The sequence below is a fragment of the Dinoponera quadriceps genome, unplaced genomic scaffold, assembly GCF_001313825.1.
Source record: "Dinoponera quadriceps isolate SergipeBrazil2010 unplaced genomic scaffold, ASM131382v1 scaffold3706, whole genome shotgun sequence".
NCBI classification, from domain to species: Eukaryota; Metazoa; Arthropoda; class Insecta; order Hymenoptera; family Formicidae; genus Dinoponera; species Dinoponera quadriceps.
Window position 1 is genome coordinate 5,702 of NW_014557680.1, and position 16,354 is coordinate 22,055.

General features: G+C 34.5%; 2 protein-coding genes across 3 annotated transcripts; one reads left to right on the forward strand and one right to left on the reverse strand.

Annotated features, from left to right (window-relative positions):
* Positions 1-1,504: 1,504 nt before the first annotated feature.
* Positions 1,505-7,715, forward strand: LOC106749386 (ornithine decarboxylase 2-like). The gene is made up of 7 exons (XM_014628773.1): positions 1,505-5,249; positions 5,358-5,434; positions 5,710-5,882; positions 6,060-6,360; positions 6,479-6,718; positions 6,807-7,015; positions 7,279-7,715. The coding sequence occupies exons 1-7, from the start codon at positions 5,066-5,068 to the stop codon at positions 7,376-7,378; spliced, it is 1,284 nt and encodes a 427-aa protein (XP_014484259.1). The 5' UTR covers positions 1,505-5,065; the 3' UTR covers positions 7,379-7,715.
* A 951-nt stretch (positions 7,716-8,666) lies between these two features.
* Positions 8,667-15,998, reverse strand: LOC106749385 (dipeptidase 1-like). 2 transcript variants are annotated; one of them, XM_014628771.1, is made up of 12 exons: positions 15,815-15,998; positions 15,654-15,729; positions 12,967-13,120; positions 11,998-12,160; positions 11,339-11,622; positions 10,900-10,957; positions 10,258-10,434; positions 10,095-10,185; positions 9,763-9,838; positions 9,512-9,662; positions 9,299-9,414; positions 8,667-9,190 (listed from the first exon to the last, which is right to left on the reverse strand). In XM_014628771.1, the coding sequence occupies exons 2-12, from the start codon at positions 15,655-15,657 to the stop codon at positions 9,154-9,156; spliced, it is 1,311 nt and encodes a 436-aa protein (XP_014484257.1). In that variant the 5' UTR covers positions 15,658-15,729; positions 15,815-15,998; the 3' UTR covers positions 8,667-9,153. The 2 variants fall into 2 exon arrangements, with proteins under 2 accessions (XP_014484257.1, XP_014484258.1); XM_014628772.1 differs by lacking the exon at positions 15,654-15,729 and having other exon boundaries at positions 15,824-15,998.
* Between the last annotated feature and the right edge of the window lie 356 nt (positions 15,999-16,354).

Sequence of the window (16,354 nt, forward strand, 5' to 3'; positions counted from 1 at the left end):
ATTCTAAACAAATTATATATATATATACGCGCAAAACAGCGCACGAGACAAAATTATTTAATTCAGTCGCCTTCTCTTATGAGAAGGCAGGAGTTTCCGGTTCATCCTCGGCCAGGCTACAGGCCTAAGTGAGCAAAAATTTGCATCGTCACAACACACACACACACACACACACACACACACACACACCGCAATATTAAAAATATACAATTATTTTTTTTTATTTTTCTTATTAATACTATTTTTATATATCCCTATAATTAAATAATTAAAATAAATAATATATTTATATGTTTCTTTAATAGAGATATCCTAGATATCACGATGATATAAGAATATTCCTATGATATATTTTTGATATTTCTGTTGTGTGAGTAATAATAATTAACTAAATATTCTATTGAACTAATATCCTATTGAAGGAAGTAGGTAGGAATCCAAAGGAAATCCATGCTATTTTAATGACATAATTGACTTAATAAAGATGTATAAATATTCTTTATGTATAGATAATAGAAAGATAATAGATAGAGATATATAATATAGAGATATATATAATATAGAGATATATAGAGATATATAAGTATTTAAATATATGTACGATGGTGGATCAAATATAAACGAGCCTTTTTAAATTGCGCGTTCGTCGGCGGCGTGAGGGATCTGCAACGTTTTGGACAGTGGAGAGGGATCATGTGAAAGGCAGTAATAACATTGGCGCGCCACGTGCTTCTTACTCTCAGCAGCAATTAGGATAAGCGAGAAAGAGGTACACCCTGCAGTTGCACAACGTGTTATTATTAAGTTTCTCGTCAACGAAAATGTAAATGCTGTTGAAATTCGACGTCGTTTACTCCCGCAGTTCGAGGAAAGAACCCTTTCATGGGCTCGGGTGAAGCAGTGGTGTAACGAATTTAAGAAAGGACGGGAGCGTGTTGAAAACATTGCCCACCAGCATCATAGCGCAGAACACCGAAGCTGTTCGAGAACTCATCGAAGGCGATCGGCACTTAACTGTTTTTGAAATCTCTCAGGAACTTCAGATCAGCTATGGAAGTGTGCAATCAATAATTCTCAATGAGTTGGGATTTCGAAAAGTATCGGCTCGTTTGGTTCCAAAGTTGCTGAATGCAGAGAAGAAAGCCGTGCGGCAGTAACACAACAAAAATTGGCCAATATGCACTGAGCTGTCCTAAAACATCCACCCTACAGCCCAGACCTGTCACCATGCGACTTCCATATGTTTGGGCCACGCAAAGAAGCCCTTGGTGGACAGCGCTTCACAACGAACGAGGAGGTGCGGCAGTTCGTGTGCATTTGGTTTGATACACGTCTACGAACTTTTTATGATACCAAGATTAAAAAATTACCAAACCGTTGGAGGAAGTGTATAGATAAAATGGGGTACTACGTGGAAAAATAAGAAAAATGTAAATTAGAATTTATTTTGAAAAATATATGGTTTTTTTGTAAAAGGCTCCTTTATATTTGATCCACCCTCGTATATGTATAAAATGCGTCAGCTAAATTCGGGTAAATTTCAATTTTATTTTCCCGCCATATTTTACTTCAGTAAGTTGGTATTTGTGTCCGAGTAAGCTAAAACAATGTTTTGAACGAATATAACTTCAAAATGGCTGAGCAGTCAAGATCGAGCATGGAATATAACCGAAAAGTGACGATTATTGAAAGTTTTTGTGCTGGACGTACGTCGGTCGAAATAACTGAGTTCTTCAAATATCCGAGATCGACAATTTATGAAGTTTCCACTAAATATAAGATTTCGGAGAAGTCCGAACAAGGTACCTGTCAAGGAAGAGCCATTCAAGGGAGAGGTCGGCAAGGACTTTGGAAGTTGTCCAAAGGGCCCAAGAGCTGATCGCAGAAGATCCAGGGCAGTCTCTCAGAAATTTAGCTACAATTTTGGGTGTGAGTGAGGCTACCGAGTGATGCGCCAAATAACTGAAAAGGACCTACGTTACATAAGTCATAAAGATATAACAGATACTGTCTGAGGCTGTTAGAATGAAGAGAGTTGCTCGCTGCAACTTTCTTGTGTGTTCGTTAAAAAACGAAACTGCGGGACGCGTCAGATTTTTTCTGACGAGAAAATGTTTACTGTCGATGCAAAAGTGAATCGCAGGAACGACCGTTGGCTCGCCTATGACCCCGAAGATGTTCCCGTTGTAGCTAGGACGAAGTTTCCAGTCAGTGTTCACGTCCTAAGCGTTGTCTCTAGCGAGGATGACGTCATGCCACCGGGTTTTTTTAATAAGGGAGAAACCGTAACAAAGGTAGTATATGTACGCGTTCCGACAACAGTAGTCAAACCATGGATGGACACTGTGGCCTCCGGGAGGCCGTACATCTTCCAACAGGACGACGTACCAGCTCACACGAGTCATTTGGTCCAAAATTGGCTGTCGGACAATATCGATATGTTTTGGAGCAAAGAGTTTTGATTCTCGAATAGTCCAGATTTAAATACGTTGGACTATTACGTGTGGAGCATGATTGAAAGGGTCATTAATAAGTTGAGACATCCTAATGTAGCATCTCTCCGGGCCGCTATTGAAGCAACAATCTTCAGTATGGACGAACCGATGTTGTAGAAAGCGTGCAATTGCTTCAGGTCCAGGATCGAGGCAATAATTGCGGCAGACGGTAGTTACATTGAGTATTTTTGTCTATAACGGTTTCACAAATGACACGAAAAAAGGTATTTATGTAATTTTGTACGTTTGACCAATAAACTTTTGTTAAATGCATTATTTTGTCCGGATTTTGCTGACGTACCCTGTATATGTATTTCGAATATTACTATAACTTGTGAATTTTACATTGTTATATATTTTCAAAGAAAATAGTCAATAATTCTGTAATTTTTGTACATATCTATCAGTTCTTAATATCATAATAATTTTCCATAAAAATCCTAAATGCAGTTTAGAAAAAATTAAAAATAGAAGCTAAAAATAAGACTTTACTTTCCAGGAATATGTAAAAAATGTCATTTTTAATTGCGAATATGTCAGGTTCTGAATGGTCAAATTATAATATATATTGGCGCTTATAAATGCGCCAATAATTAGGTCATATTTAAATCTATATGTAGTGCAAATTGAATTCTTAAAAAATTTATTTTATATTACAACTGCTTCAAATTCATCTTCAAATATACTGTAGTTAATGAAATAATCCATACAGTATTTGAAGAGAAACTTAAGACAATTTTAAACATAAGATCTGATTATGAATATCGGTTTGCGTAAATAATCCCAGTCTTCAGTATTTTTTTCAAATCGCGATCCGCGGTCGATACAAGTGAATACGATCCGATTCACAACTAAATATACCAAATCTTGGAAAAACGGAGCCTCCAACACTCATTGCATGAAGTCACTATATGCGTATTATATATTCGTATAACGTCGACTCGCATGTTGTAACTATCTCACTTGACGCGCGGAGCCACTACCATATATTTAGCTTATCCATTTAGCCAAATAGAAGCTTATCGAAGCGAGATTCACGTGGTTTTGGAAACTTATCTATTAAAGCCCATGACTAGACCAGTAAGATTAGCAAAAAAATCAACAATTGCAAATAGGACCGAAGCATGAAAAACCATATTGAATATAAAAAGTATCCGGAAAAATTAATTTTGCAATAAATTGCTATAAATAAATTATTAAGTGTTGGCTGCAGAACAAAACTGATTACACCAAACAATTCTACGGAAAAAGTTACATAAAAAACTTGTATCACTTTTCCTCGTAGCGTCTTCCGTTTAATGTAAAAAAAAAATAAATAAACATTACGGTTTATTGAAAGTCGCTCCAGCCCAAGTTATAACAGTTACATGTCACCCATGAAGTATTATTGTCGATATGTTTTCCTTAATTGGTTTCCCTCATACAAACCTAGTATACTAAAAATAATACAGGAAACATTAACATAATAAGTAATAATATATATGGCTCCGTTGATATACAATCAATTAATATTAAATATGGCCATTAAGAACCTCTGTATGGATGTATAGTGCAATACAAGTGATTTTTTATTAACATAACTTATGCACACCATCATTTTTTATATGCATATGATATTTTTTACAGACGCAATGCCTCTTACAAATACAATATATTTCACATATCTGTTTTTGATAGTTATATAGTAGATCACTGTCTTGTGCATGCGATGTTAGATTACTATGCAAAAGAATTGTTACTCGTATACGAAAGCGTTGTGATGGATGTAATGATTTTTTGTCTATTTATTTATTACGTTCGTATACATTATCAGAAAATTCTAATTCTTTAAATTTCTTTTGTTAATAACTTTCTAATAAATAATAAACGATAGCTAAAATCTTTTAAATGTTATTAAAGATAATGACTTTGATAACATATGTTAAGGTCAAGTTAATCGGAATTGCCTTCTACATTGTAAAGTTTAGCTTAGTTTTATTTATTTGCTTTTCCCTCTTTTTGCTTATGTCTTAATGATTCCTGCGATCATTAGAAAGTAAACAGCTATAGATAGGAAGAAGAAAATAAGATAAAAATTACAAAAAAGTTAGTAAATATTAAAGAGTGGAAGGAGAGTGGAAGGGACTTCGCGAAAAAAGCTGGGGTTTCCCCGAGCGTATAGCTAAAGGTAAATGTTCTCTGTGTTCTCCTTCCACACGCTTGCGCCTCCTTCTACAGGTGGAAGGAGATCTTGCCACCTGGGCCCCTCATTCTCTACACCTCTTCATCTGCGCATAAAACGCTTTCCGCGTTAGCATTGTTTATTCGACGATGAGTGGTCGCGCGGAATCCCTCGTATAATCTTTGTGTAACGATACTGTCTACCAATAGAAGCTTGCATTAACTTCCAGGGATCTTATCGCTGAACAGACGGGGTATTGACTGTGATTGTACTTAGTGTGGGACACAATACTTATCACAATATCTCGGACCGTTCATAAGTACTTAAGTGTTTTTACTTTTCCGTCCAATCATACATTTCACGCGCAGAGTTCGTTGCGTTCGTTTCATATACCAGGCGATCAAACGACATGTCTCTCCAAAACTTCAACGAACTCAAAGTCTTTGACGATGCGGTGGACAACATGGACATCATCAGAACTATAATCGCTATGGAGAACCAAGAAGATTCTTTCTATATTGTGGACGTCGGTGATATTATTAAGAAACATCGCGAATGGATCACTAAGATGCCGAAAGTTGTTCCACACTACGGTATGTTCGTTATGCATATTGCGCTTCCGCATCTTCGAGCATTTTTTCCAAACAATCTCGAAGCTCGAGTAGGCTGTCGTATAAATCGACGTTTTTCCAAAATTTCAGCGGTCAAGTGTAATCCTGATCCGACGGTTATCAAGGTGCTGGCCACTTTGAACATTGGCTTTGATTGTGCATCTGAGGTAAATTATTGCGCTTTTTATTGCAATCTTACTTTTATTTTGAGATCGAATGTGGTGAAAAGGAAAGTTCGGGTCGCAAGCTATGAAAACTCGGATCGTAATTGTTAATGTCTTCTTGAATCGAATTTTTCGAGCAACGCATCCTTTTAATCGTAAAATATCATATCGCTCGAGTGGTGAATTTTCTACTATTTTGCAAGTTGCATAATTTTCTCCTTTACTTAATAAGAACTGAGAAAGAAAGCTTTTAACGTGTAAATAATATGTCGTAACAGCAAGAGATCAGACAAGTGATGCAGTACGGCGTGCAGGGTGATCGTATCATATTCGCGAATCCAACCAAATGCCCATCTCACATCAAATTTGCTAAAAAGAAGAACGTCAGCCAAATGACGGTGGATGGCGAATTAGAGCTGTTGAAGATCAAAGACCTTTATCCTGAGGCCAAGTGAGTGTGCCGAATCACGTGCCAAATGCGTGATCTTTTTTACCGACTCGTAATTGATTTTTACCTGTTTCACATATTAGCAGCTGCGCCCTATGCGTTCCGTTTCCTATCTTCTTGTACTTTACACCCTTCTGTATGACGTTAGCCGCATAATCTCCTGCAATGATCTCGCAACAGAATCGTGATACGCATACGATGTGACTCGAAGAATTCGCCGGTTCCCCTCGGATCGAAATTCGGCTGCGAACCGGACGAGGAAGCCGTGCGATTGATACAGCTGACGAAGGACCTCGGTCTGACATTGCACGGCTTCAGTTTTCACGTCGGCAGTCCATGCGGCGAACTGAACGCGTTCAGCAGAGGCATCGGGATATGCAAACGGCTGATCGCGATCGCTCGTGCGATAGGCTGCAAAGACGTTCAATTGATCGACATCGGCGGTGGTTTTCCAGGCGCGAGTGGAACGGATATTGACAAAGTATATACAGAAAAAATATGCATTTTCTCACGTATATCTTGCAGGCGAAAGACATGCGCGTTTCTCACCGTTGCCGTTCGAGAACGGCCTCGATTAATCATCATGATCTTTCCCTCAGGTCGCCAATATCGTGAACGACGCGATCCAAGATCTTGATCCCAGCATACGGATTATCAGCGAGCCGGGGCAGTACTACGTCACTTCGGCGTTTACTCTAGCTTCGTTTTTACACTCTAAAAAGGTCGTTCGTAGAAGCGGCAAAATGATGAGAATGTATTATGTGAACTGCGGAGTATATAATTCGTTCATAGAGGAGATGATGGGCTTGAAAGCTAGATATCCGCATTTTCTCTTCGAGGTAATCCACGCTTTTCTTACGGATATCGTATGCACCCTTCAGTATCTCTCATCAATGTAAAAATTATCGCCGATTTCTATCGCCGCAGCCGACCACTCATGAAAAATTCAACTCGACTCTGTGGGGACCAACTTGCGACTCGTACGATATTATTCTTAAGGATGTATTGATGCCGGAACTTCGCATAGGCGATTGGTTAGTCTGGAAGGATATGGGTGCTTACAGTATATCAATATCTACTTCGTTCAATGGATTCCCCACCCCGATAGTAATACCGATTATCAGGAAGAATCAATGGTTAGTGTCTAGATAGTCGATTGTTATCACTTTCAAGTGCTAGTTCTGCAAATATTAGCTTGTGAATTATTATCTCGCGTTTGTGTATTAGTATTATAATTTCTTTAATATCATACTGTAGTATGATGTGTGTTGAGTGCAACTCTTATAAAGTTTGTGGATTATAACACTTTCTCTTTAAAGGCGATCTTGCACGATAGATTTACGAGTTTTTTTTAGTTTGATTTAGTCTTAACATTTAATAAAGTGTGTGATATTTCCAGGAAAAAATTAATGTCGGAGATCAAACTGATGCATATACCTACGGATTTCATAGAATGGTCCAACTCTGTCGAGAGAGAAGATTATATCGAGAGTCGCTGACAAACGTTGAATCGGCTACTGTAGGATTAGGATAATATATCAATTTTTGACGATTAGATTAACTAATATTTTATTTATACTTATTCTCTCTCGATTACTTATTTAATCTCTCTTAATATCGCTTTTAATATCTCTTTTCATAGATGCGATATTAATACGGGATAGGCCATTTTATTGTTTTCACTTGAAAATTTCTTTTCTTATGCATTTTATGAAAAAAATCTAAATAAAAATTGTAGGATTTTAAGGGGGACATTAGATGGTAATATTATTATGTCATTGAAATATTTTTTTAAAAGTTATTTCTACATCAACTTTGATTTTTTTTTAATGGAATTATATGGATTATTCAACATAAATTTATTTTTTATTCTGATCATTGTGTATATAAAAATATTACAATAAGATCATCGAAGAGTGACTTTCCAAGATATTTTATATTTTATGTTGATACTTTTCAACAATCGATTTAACGTGTCATTTTACATATAAAAGTATTCGCCATTTTATATATATAAATAGTGATAATTATGAAAATCATGATTTTTAGCGTCGATTGATTAAAAGACATAGTAGCATCTCAACGCCAAGATAATTTGTTTATCTTTGTGAGATTTTTGTAGAAGATAAATAATATGACGGCACGTATTTATGAAATGAATTTCTTTATAAGAAAATATACCAAAGACTTTTGTCTTCTTCTATGTATAATGATTATATGTGTGTGCGTGGGCGTGCGCGCGCGCGTGTGTGTGTGTGTGTGTGTGTGTACGTGTGTGATGATAAAAAGTAAAATATTTATAAGATTTAAATTATTTTTCACAAAAACTTACCAAGAGTAGTGATTATTGGTAACATACAGATAGACATACCTAGATAGATATGTATATAGTATTTCATAAAAATAAAAAGATATAATAATAAAATATATTCTATTTCTTATTCAACCGATAAATTATTCATTTATTGTTATAATTAGTAATTATTATTATCTTTCCTTCAATCTGACATATCGATTATTGGGTAAAAAATTAAAATGTCAACTTGATTACACAAATTTGATAAATTACAAATCAATCATTTTATAAAAATAGTGACGTATAACGTAACAAAAAGTAAAGTCCTTTATTATTTATCAATATTATTTTGAAAAATTACAATGGTAACTTGATTACATCTGCTTGATAAATTAAGAGTTGATTATTTTATAAAAATTGGAACGCGTGACGTAATAAAATGCTTTATTAATTATCTGGGAAATCCCAGTTCGGTTATTATATCTTGTTCACTTCACACGATGAGCAGTTAAATCAGATAAATCATTGCTGACAAATTATTTGATGTGAAGATAATACCTTAAGACAGATATCTTTAAGAGTAGATAACAAGTACATCTAATTTATATAGCACGCATGAAATATTATATTAGATATATTTTCCATTCTGTAAGTTGCATCTTTATTATATTCTTCTTATTTTATCTTGATATTATAAACATATTTTAATTCATTCGCGAAAATTGCCACGCGAATAGCGCAATATATATATCGAAGAACCAAGTTATTTTCACTCTTCTATATGGCAACATTATTTTAGAATATTTTTTTTTGAAAATATTTCAAAATATTTATTTTAGAGAAGAAAAGGATTTAATCGCAGTAATTCTAATATTAGTAATAATATTAGTATTTTTGCAGAGGATGTCGTTCAATTTTATGTGGAAACATTATTTGAGTCATCGACAAAACACTCGTATTCGCATCTTTTGTACTCTCCTATTCAGTTTTTAATATTGGATTTATATTTTTCCATCTGAAATAGTACAAGCAGAATATCTTTAATCAATTTTTGTCCGTGATCACAAATTAAATTGACGCTTTCTCGGGATAAATATTTTTTTAAATATAAACTAATACTCACTCATCTGCAGTTTGGCATTCGCCTGGTTTAAGTCCTGCTCTCTTTTGCGCGATATATAATTCATTTCCAGTGATAATGTCTTCTCGAGGTGGTTCGGACAATAAAGAATCCCGCACCTTTTTTAATAATAAAATATTAATAGATTAAAAAATGATGTCATCTTCACCGCTTGTTTTGAGCGTGTTATTTATTTCTAATAATTTTTATACTTGCCGTTTCTACAGCCTGGAAAACTCGTATAAAGTTTCTACCAGCCAGTTTCTCCAAATCCTCTTTGGTCCACGTTGGTTCTTCTTCTTTGTTTTCATACAAACGATCGAATAGATCGGGGTATTTCGATACATCTTCCAAGCCTTCCGGCACCCTAGTCGAAATTTCAAATAAATATTCTTTTATCTGTGCTTTTTTTTTGGTTCGTTCACAATATATTATTACACATTATTAAAGTCGACGTAATTACTTACGAATTTATACCGTCGTAATCTGCACCAATACCAACGTGGTCCACTCCGATAAGATTTCGTATATAATTTATATGATCTAAAAATTCCGATACCTAATCAGAATGAGACTGATATTTCATAGAAGATAAATATCACAATGTTTGACCGACACCGATTGATTGAAATAATAAAAATTGCAGACGTACAACTCATTGGAAAAATATGGAATTACATTACGTTTTTGCACAAATAAGTAAAAAGTAATTGTTACTTGTATATATTACATCGTTGCATAAACGACATTTTTCTTTTTCCAATTATTTTTAATATGCGCATGATGAAAAATACAATACCTACGACGTCCTCCAATGTAGCGTTTCTTGAAGAATTGCAGTTTACGAAACCGCTATAGAAATTTACCATAATGATACCCTTGTTCTCTTTCTGAAAGGAATTTTTGTAAAAATATTCATCAAATCGACGAAATCTTCCCTTTAGAAAAATTGTTATACTTACGACCGAATGCAGGACGTCATCAGGAACGTTCCTGTAGTTGTTGCAAACACTAAAGGCGGACGAATGCGAAAATATGATAGGAGCCCTCGTTACCGCGAGCACATCCCTCATAACATTGTGCGACACGTGCGCCAAGTCGACTATCATTCCGATTCGATTCATTTCGTGAACAATTTTCTACAGTTTAAAATATTTACAACGTTCATCGTCATTATGAGTCAATCAAAGATCATTATTTTAGTTTTCACAAAATAACTTATCAAATTATTCAATGTGACATACTGTGCAATCGATAAAATTGATAAAAAAAGATCATGCCTTTAAAAGTTATTTTCGAACTCATTATTCAAATGACATGAGAGGCGAGCGCATATTTTTAGCTATTTTGATTTAATTGATTCATTGACGTCCTCGCTTATTTGGATTTTCGATATATTTTCTCGATCCCATCATGTTACCATATTTTTCGGTTATGTCACATTCGGTATCAATAATTCGTTATCACAACAATCTGATATAAATCATCGAGTCATGTCAAATACTCCGACTTGGGGTTTTCCATCGTACAAGAATACGAAACAAAATGCGCCGCGTCTCGCGCATTTAAAAACAATAAAAATGGTCATGATTATTTTCACATACTTGTCCGAATTCCGTCAGATTGTACACAGATCCATCATTTACAGATGATGCATCGGCCCTGTGAGAAAGCGAAGATAAAATTTATTATAAATATATTACGATACGAGGCAAAACATGTTTGGTGCTTGTATTTTGTCGTGCGAGAAAGGTAAAAATGAATTAAGTTTATGATTGTGACGCAGTTAAAATTTTTTTGCGCAATTTTAATGTCACAATATACATATCTCTCTCTCTCTCTCTCTCTCTCTCTCTCTCTCTCTCTCTTTTTCTTTCTCTTCTTTCTTCTTCTTTTTCTTTTCTCTCTTTTGGGAGAGATATAAATGGAGAACAAAGTGCGATTAAGAAATTTAATTCATCTTTATAAAACCTAATTGTGTGATAAGTGAGCATAAATACTATTACGCTTGCTATACAAATGACAGTATCTGATGCAACATACCAAGGTGTGTTGCAGGTATGAGTCAAGGTAATATAGCGTATTCCAAGCTCATAATAGAGCCTGAGAACCGCAAGGCTCGAGTCTAAGGATTGACCACCTTCGATGCCTATCATAGATGCAATTTTGCCGCTTTTCCACGTGGTTTCGATGTCCGCCGCGGCGGTAACTAATCGCAGATTGGCCGGATATCGCTTGATCAGTCGTTTAATCACGTCAATCTGCCGTAACGTCCGTTGCACGGCATCCTTGTATTGCGATTCACACCCGGTATACGCCACCCAGAACTGAAAGATCATTTGATGCTTGTTATCATGGGAGGCAATATCATCATTATCGTCATCATCGCCGACGCGAGATTGTTTCTGCTCAGGTAGTTTTATATAGGAGATTCAAGGACTCGCACGAGGAATGAAGATAATGACTTTTTTGCGAAGTACTGCTAAAAATAAAGTAGATAACAAACAAGTGAAGGAAAATAGAGAGAGGACGAAAACGGTATCAGGGAACTTCTCGGAATATAGAGAAAATATATCGTTTGGAGACGGTAAAAATTGATTAATTGTACAGAATAAATATAAGGGGAATATGAAGGGTTTCTGGGAAGATAATTAATCTCGTGTAACCGACTATCTACATAGCGTGGGCCACGTGACACTTACTTGTCCACCTACTTTTCCTGCAATTAAACGAGGCAGGTCGGTGAAACATACGGAACAGGCGGTTCTTCCCCAGACATCGTCGTTGCTCAGGTCGTCTTCGAAGTGAAAGGCTGATAAATTGTTGTTCAACTTTTCATAGAGATTCTCAGGTAAATCGTTGTGACTACAAATATAATGATTGAACATGAACAAACTTAACTGTTCAATGCTCACGAATGCGATAAGAAAGCGCAGATAAAGTCGATTTCGTCGAATTGTCTTGTGATTTGCATTATTGCGGGGGAATTATCTTTATATTGTAGCGACGCTACAGCAAAATTGATCAGAAACCATGCCTCGCTGTTAATTTGCGTGTATAGAATATACTAGGAAATATGATTCATACAGGAAGTGAGAATAACTTTCGAATTGATTTTGAATTGAATTTGACAGGAAGAATCAGCAAAACGTAAATGTCCTATAATTTCAAATTACGGAACATTGATCTTTGGATATGATGTAACTCTCAATTATTCAATACCGGCTAACGATCACAGATAATAGAAGACGTAAGAAGATATATTATGTAGATATTAATCTCAAGTGTAATTTTTATCTTTGTGCAGTAGCAAACTGAATCAAAAGGTACTGCCCGGTAAAATATAATGTGAGATCATCTATAAATTAGTTTCTAACTTTTAGAAATTATTAACGATTGGATCTTTTTCTGCTCTTTTCCCTATTCGTTTTAATTATAACGTGAAGAAAAATCGAAAATTAAACAAGATTGCATTCTTAATAGAAAGTGTAATGTAAAGAAGTGTAATGTATTAACATATATTGAGATTATCAAGGAATGATATTTCAAATATTTAATGATTAATAATAATAATATGAGTAAAAAGAATGCAAATAAAGTGTCGAAGTAATTCTCATATTTATCTAGTTCTATCGGCATATCTCTAATTATACAATTGGATTCTCAATTACCCATCAATAAGCGGTGCCGAGTCGAGAGCATCTCGGCCTTTAAATGTGTTCACACTTAGTCCCACGGATAATCCGATCATAAGCAAAAGAACTAACAGGCAGACGGCGACATTAATATACACCATTTTTCCCGTACAACATACAGAAATGTTGCCTGTAAAAGATCGCAAAATTAAAATTAGTTGAAAAGAGAAACGTCGAGTGGTACATTAAATATATATAATTAAAAAATATTAATATATCAGATATGTAAAATATTACATATATTATATTTTGTATTTTATACTTCTTTATTTTATACATTTTTCTATATTTGATCGATTTTTTAAAACATGATTTATATATTTTAATTTGTTCTTAAAATTGTATAATTTTTAACGCGCTCGAGCACGAATAATATATTCTGTTTTATATTTGGAATGTACTTGTCAATTTATATTCCGTAATTTCTATATTTTTATCAAAATACATTTTTTCGATATCTTTGTTAATTTCGATAAGCCGGGCAATATCAACGGTATTTAATTACATGTAGCAAACGCCATTGCATAGGGTCAGGTTTATTATCGTAAAAGAAAGAACTTATGAATGTCTTTTTTTAATTACGTGTCTTCTTAATGTTCGCTATAAATCAAATGAAACGGAAATTTTTTCGCAGCTGCACGCGCGCATAATTCAATAATCGTAATATCTACGTTTAATTGCGTCCGCATGTGAAGGTAATCACTTAACAGTCGAGTGACGAACGCTCTTGATTCATGTTGTCGAATAGATCTTAGTTATTGACGTCAAGAAAGATACATGATAAGAAAATACGTAGCACGTGTCAAGAATATCTATTTACAAAAATTGTCGATATGAAACACGAATTACAATGAATCTTGATAAAACATGTAGGTACGCTGAATTATAGTACAGGTTTACCTTAATTTATGCTAGGTAACATATTTTCTTTCCACAAAACTTTTTCAAACTTTATACATATGACAGTATCATATATATATATATTTTTTAATTTTCAAACTTTATACGAATGATATATATATATATATATATACATCCGTGTATAGTGTAACCTTAAACTTATGATAAATTCAATAAGGAAATTGAGCAATTTAATATTAGATAAACATTTTCTTATTAGATTAAAAAAGAAATAGAGAAAATGGCATATATTAAAATTTATATAAAATTTATATAATTTATACAATAGTGCGTAAATAAAATAATAAATTACGTCGCTATGTTGATATAATGATAACGGAAAAAAATTATCGAGTGAAATATAAATTGCAAAAAATAGTACTTATCGTAGAGAATAAAAATGTAATAATTGTCTGCATTCTTAATAGTTAATCAATCACTTATATCATGATTTATGATTGACAAGTGCGAAAACTCGAAAACAATTATCAGCTAAAAGTAGTTGCGATACAATTGCGAAGAAATTGCTCATTGATACGCTCTTTTTTAAGTACCGTTATTGTCAATTGGGTTTTGCCAGACTTAATATAATTTTATCGGCATATTATCGATAATTTTACAACTTCTAATCTGCGAAACGTCGTCATTTCCTCTCCGTTCTAATCAAAGAGGACACGCTTCAAGCCGCCACTCCAAAATGTCAAACTGAAGACTAGTCAAACACAATCGAAAATTGTCAAGCTTCCAATTGATACTAATTATAAATTTTTTAATCATATATATATATATATATATATATATATATATTTTATATACATTTTACATTATATTTTATATAAATTTTATATTACATATATATCATTATGTGCGTAATATAAAATTTATATAAAATATAATGTAAAATGTATATAAAATGTATATAAAATATATTGAAGGCACTCGTGAACCGACGTCGAAGCAATTCAAAATTACCTGTCTTTCAGATAACGCAATATCCAACTAGAGTGGCAAATTTTAGCACGCTATTTTATAGACGTTATTTTGATATGCATCTATTAAGGTTATCAATACGTATCATAAATGAAGTATGCTTCAACAGCACGATGGATCAATCGCGTAAAGCAATCGAAGTTTTTGAATGTGTCAAACCGGCTAAAGCTGTACGATGAGGAGATTGTACGGAGACCATTGAAAATTTTAAACTTTCCACCTTTTATTGCAATCAAATAAAGGCTATCGAGATTATCAAAGTATATACATCACGAACAAATATCTTCTCTTCTTCGATACCGACCTGTTGTAACTCGACAGCTTAACAAGCAAGCGTATCAAGTTATTATTTTCAGAAAAACTACCGTCGCAAGTGGATACCTTTATATATTTTCGTCTCGAAGAGAGGAAGGAGCAAGTACGCGCGTAACAAATATATTAATTTACCATCTAACAGATAAGGTTCCGATTGCGCGATATCACTAACAATCAGAAAAATAACCAAAATTCACGAAATCTCACATTGACGTAGATACATTCCAAAGATTCTCGCGGTTGTTCTGCTAGCATTCTTTTATCGCACGAATACACAAAACAGACAGATCTTTCCGCCTCATTTTCAACGTAATACGCCAGATTACACAGTAACGATAGCATATACAGTAAGTTCCAAATCTTGATTTATGTCTTCCGGTTTAATATTCGCAAAATATATATATCGTTTCATCGGACACTGCGCGCTTATCGATTAATGCGATAAATATGAGATTCACCCATGCCGAACGTGGTCGAGCATTCCCCCGGCGTTGTTGAGAGTAGGCGATGTACTGTTGAAAGAAGAAGCCTCGCCTTGAAACGCGTTTAACATACATGATCTAGCATACACATACGTTGCGCGGCGCTTTATGCAACAGTACATAATACATTAGCTTACAATTGGTACCTGCTACGATTGATATATCTCCTCCCTCCAGTGCACGGTTCGCACGCAGCTGTACCTCCGTTCGCACGCGAGACGCGACGGCAAAAATGATCTCTCCCTTCTTCTCCGCGCACGCTATTAAACAACTATATTCAAATAACGACTAGCAAACGCTCTATACGTTATATAATACATAACGTTATATAATAAACGTTGAGACGGGACTGGAAATAAAAACGCGTGCATTTGTAGTTTATCATACGCTAGCGATTGGGCAATCTCTTCCTATCTGTCGACACAGATAATACGTAATCTCCTCTCGTGTTGTTAGATAGTTCGGCAATGTGTATTCGTATCGTTGTCATCAGGGCAAGTTTGAATTTTTAACTTTTAATTACGCATATGTAAGAGAAAGAGAACGGCTATATGGTTTAATTGTAAAATACTGAGTAAAAGGCTGATGATTGATGTGAGATATGTATTTTTCATATCTACAACATCGAATATCGAGTTCATTTATATTGTATCGATCTTAATCTTCGTTTTGAGGCC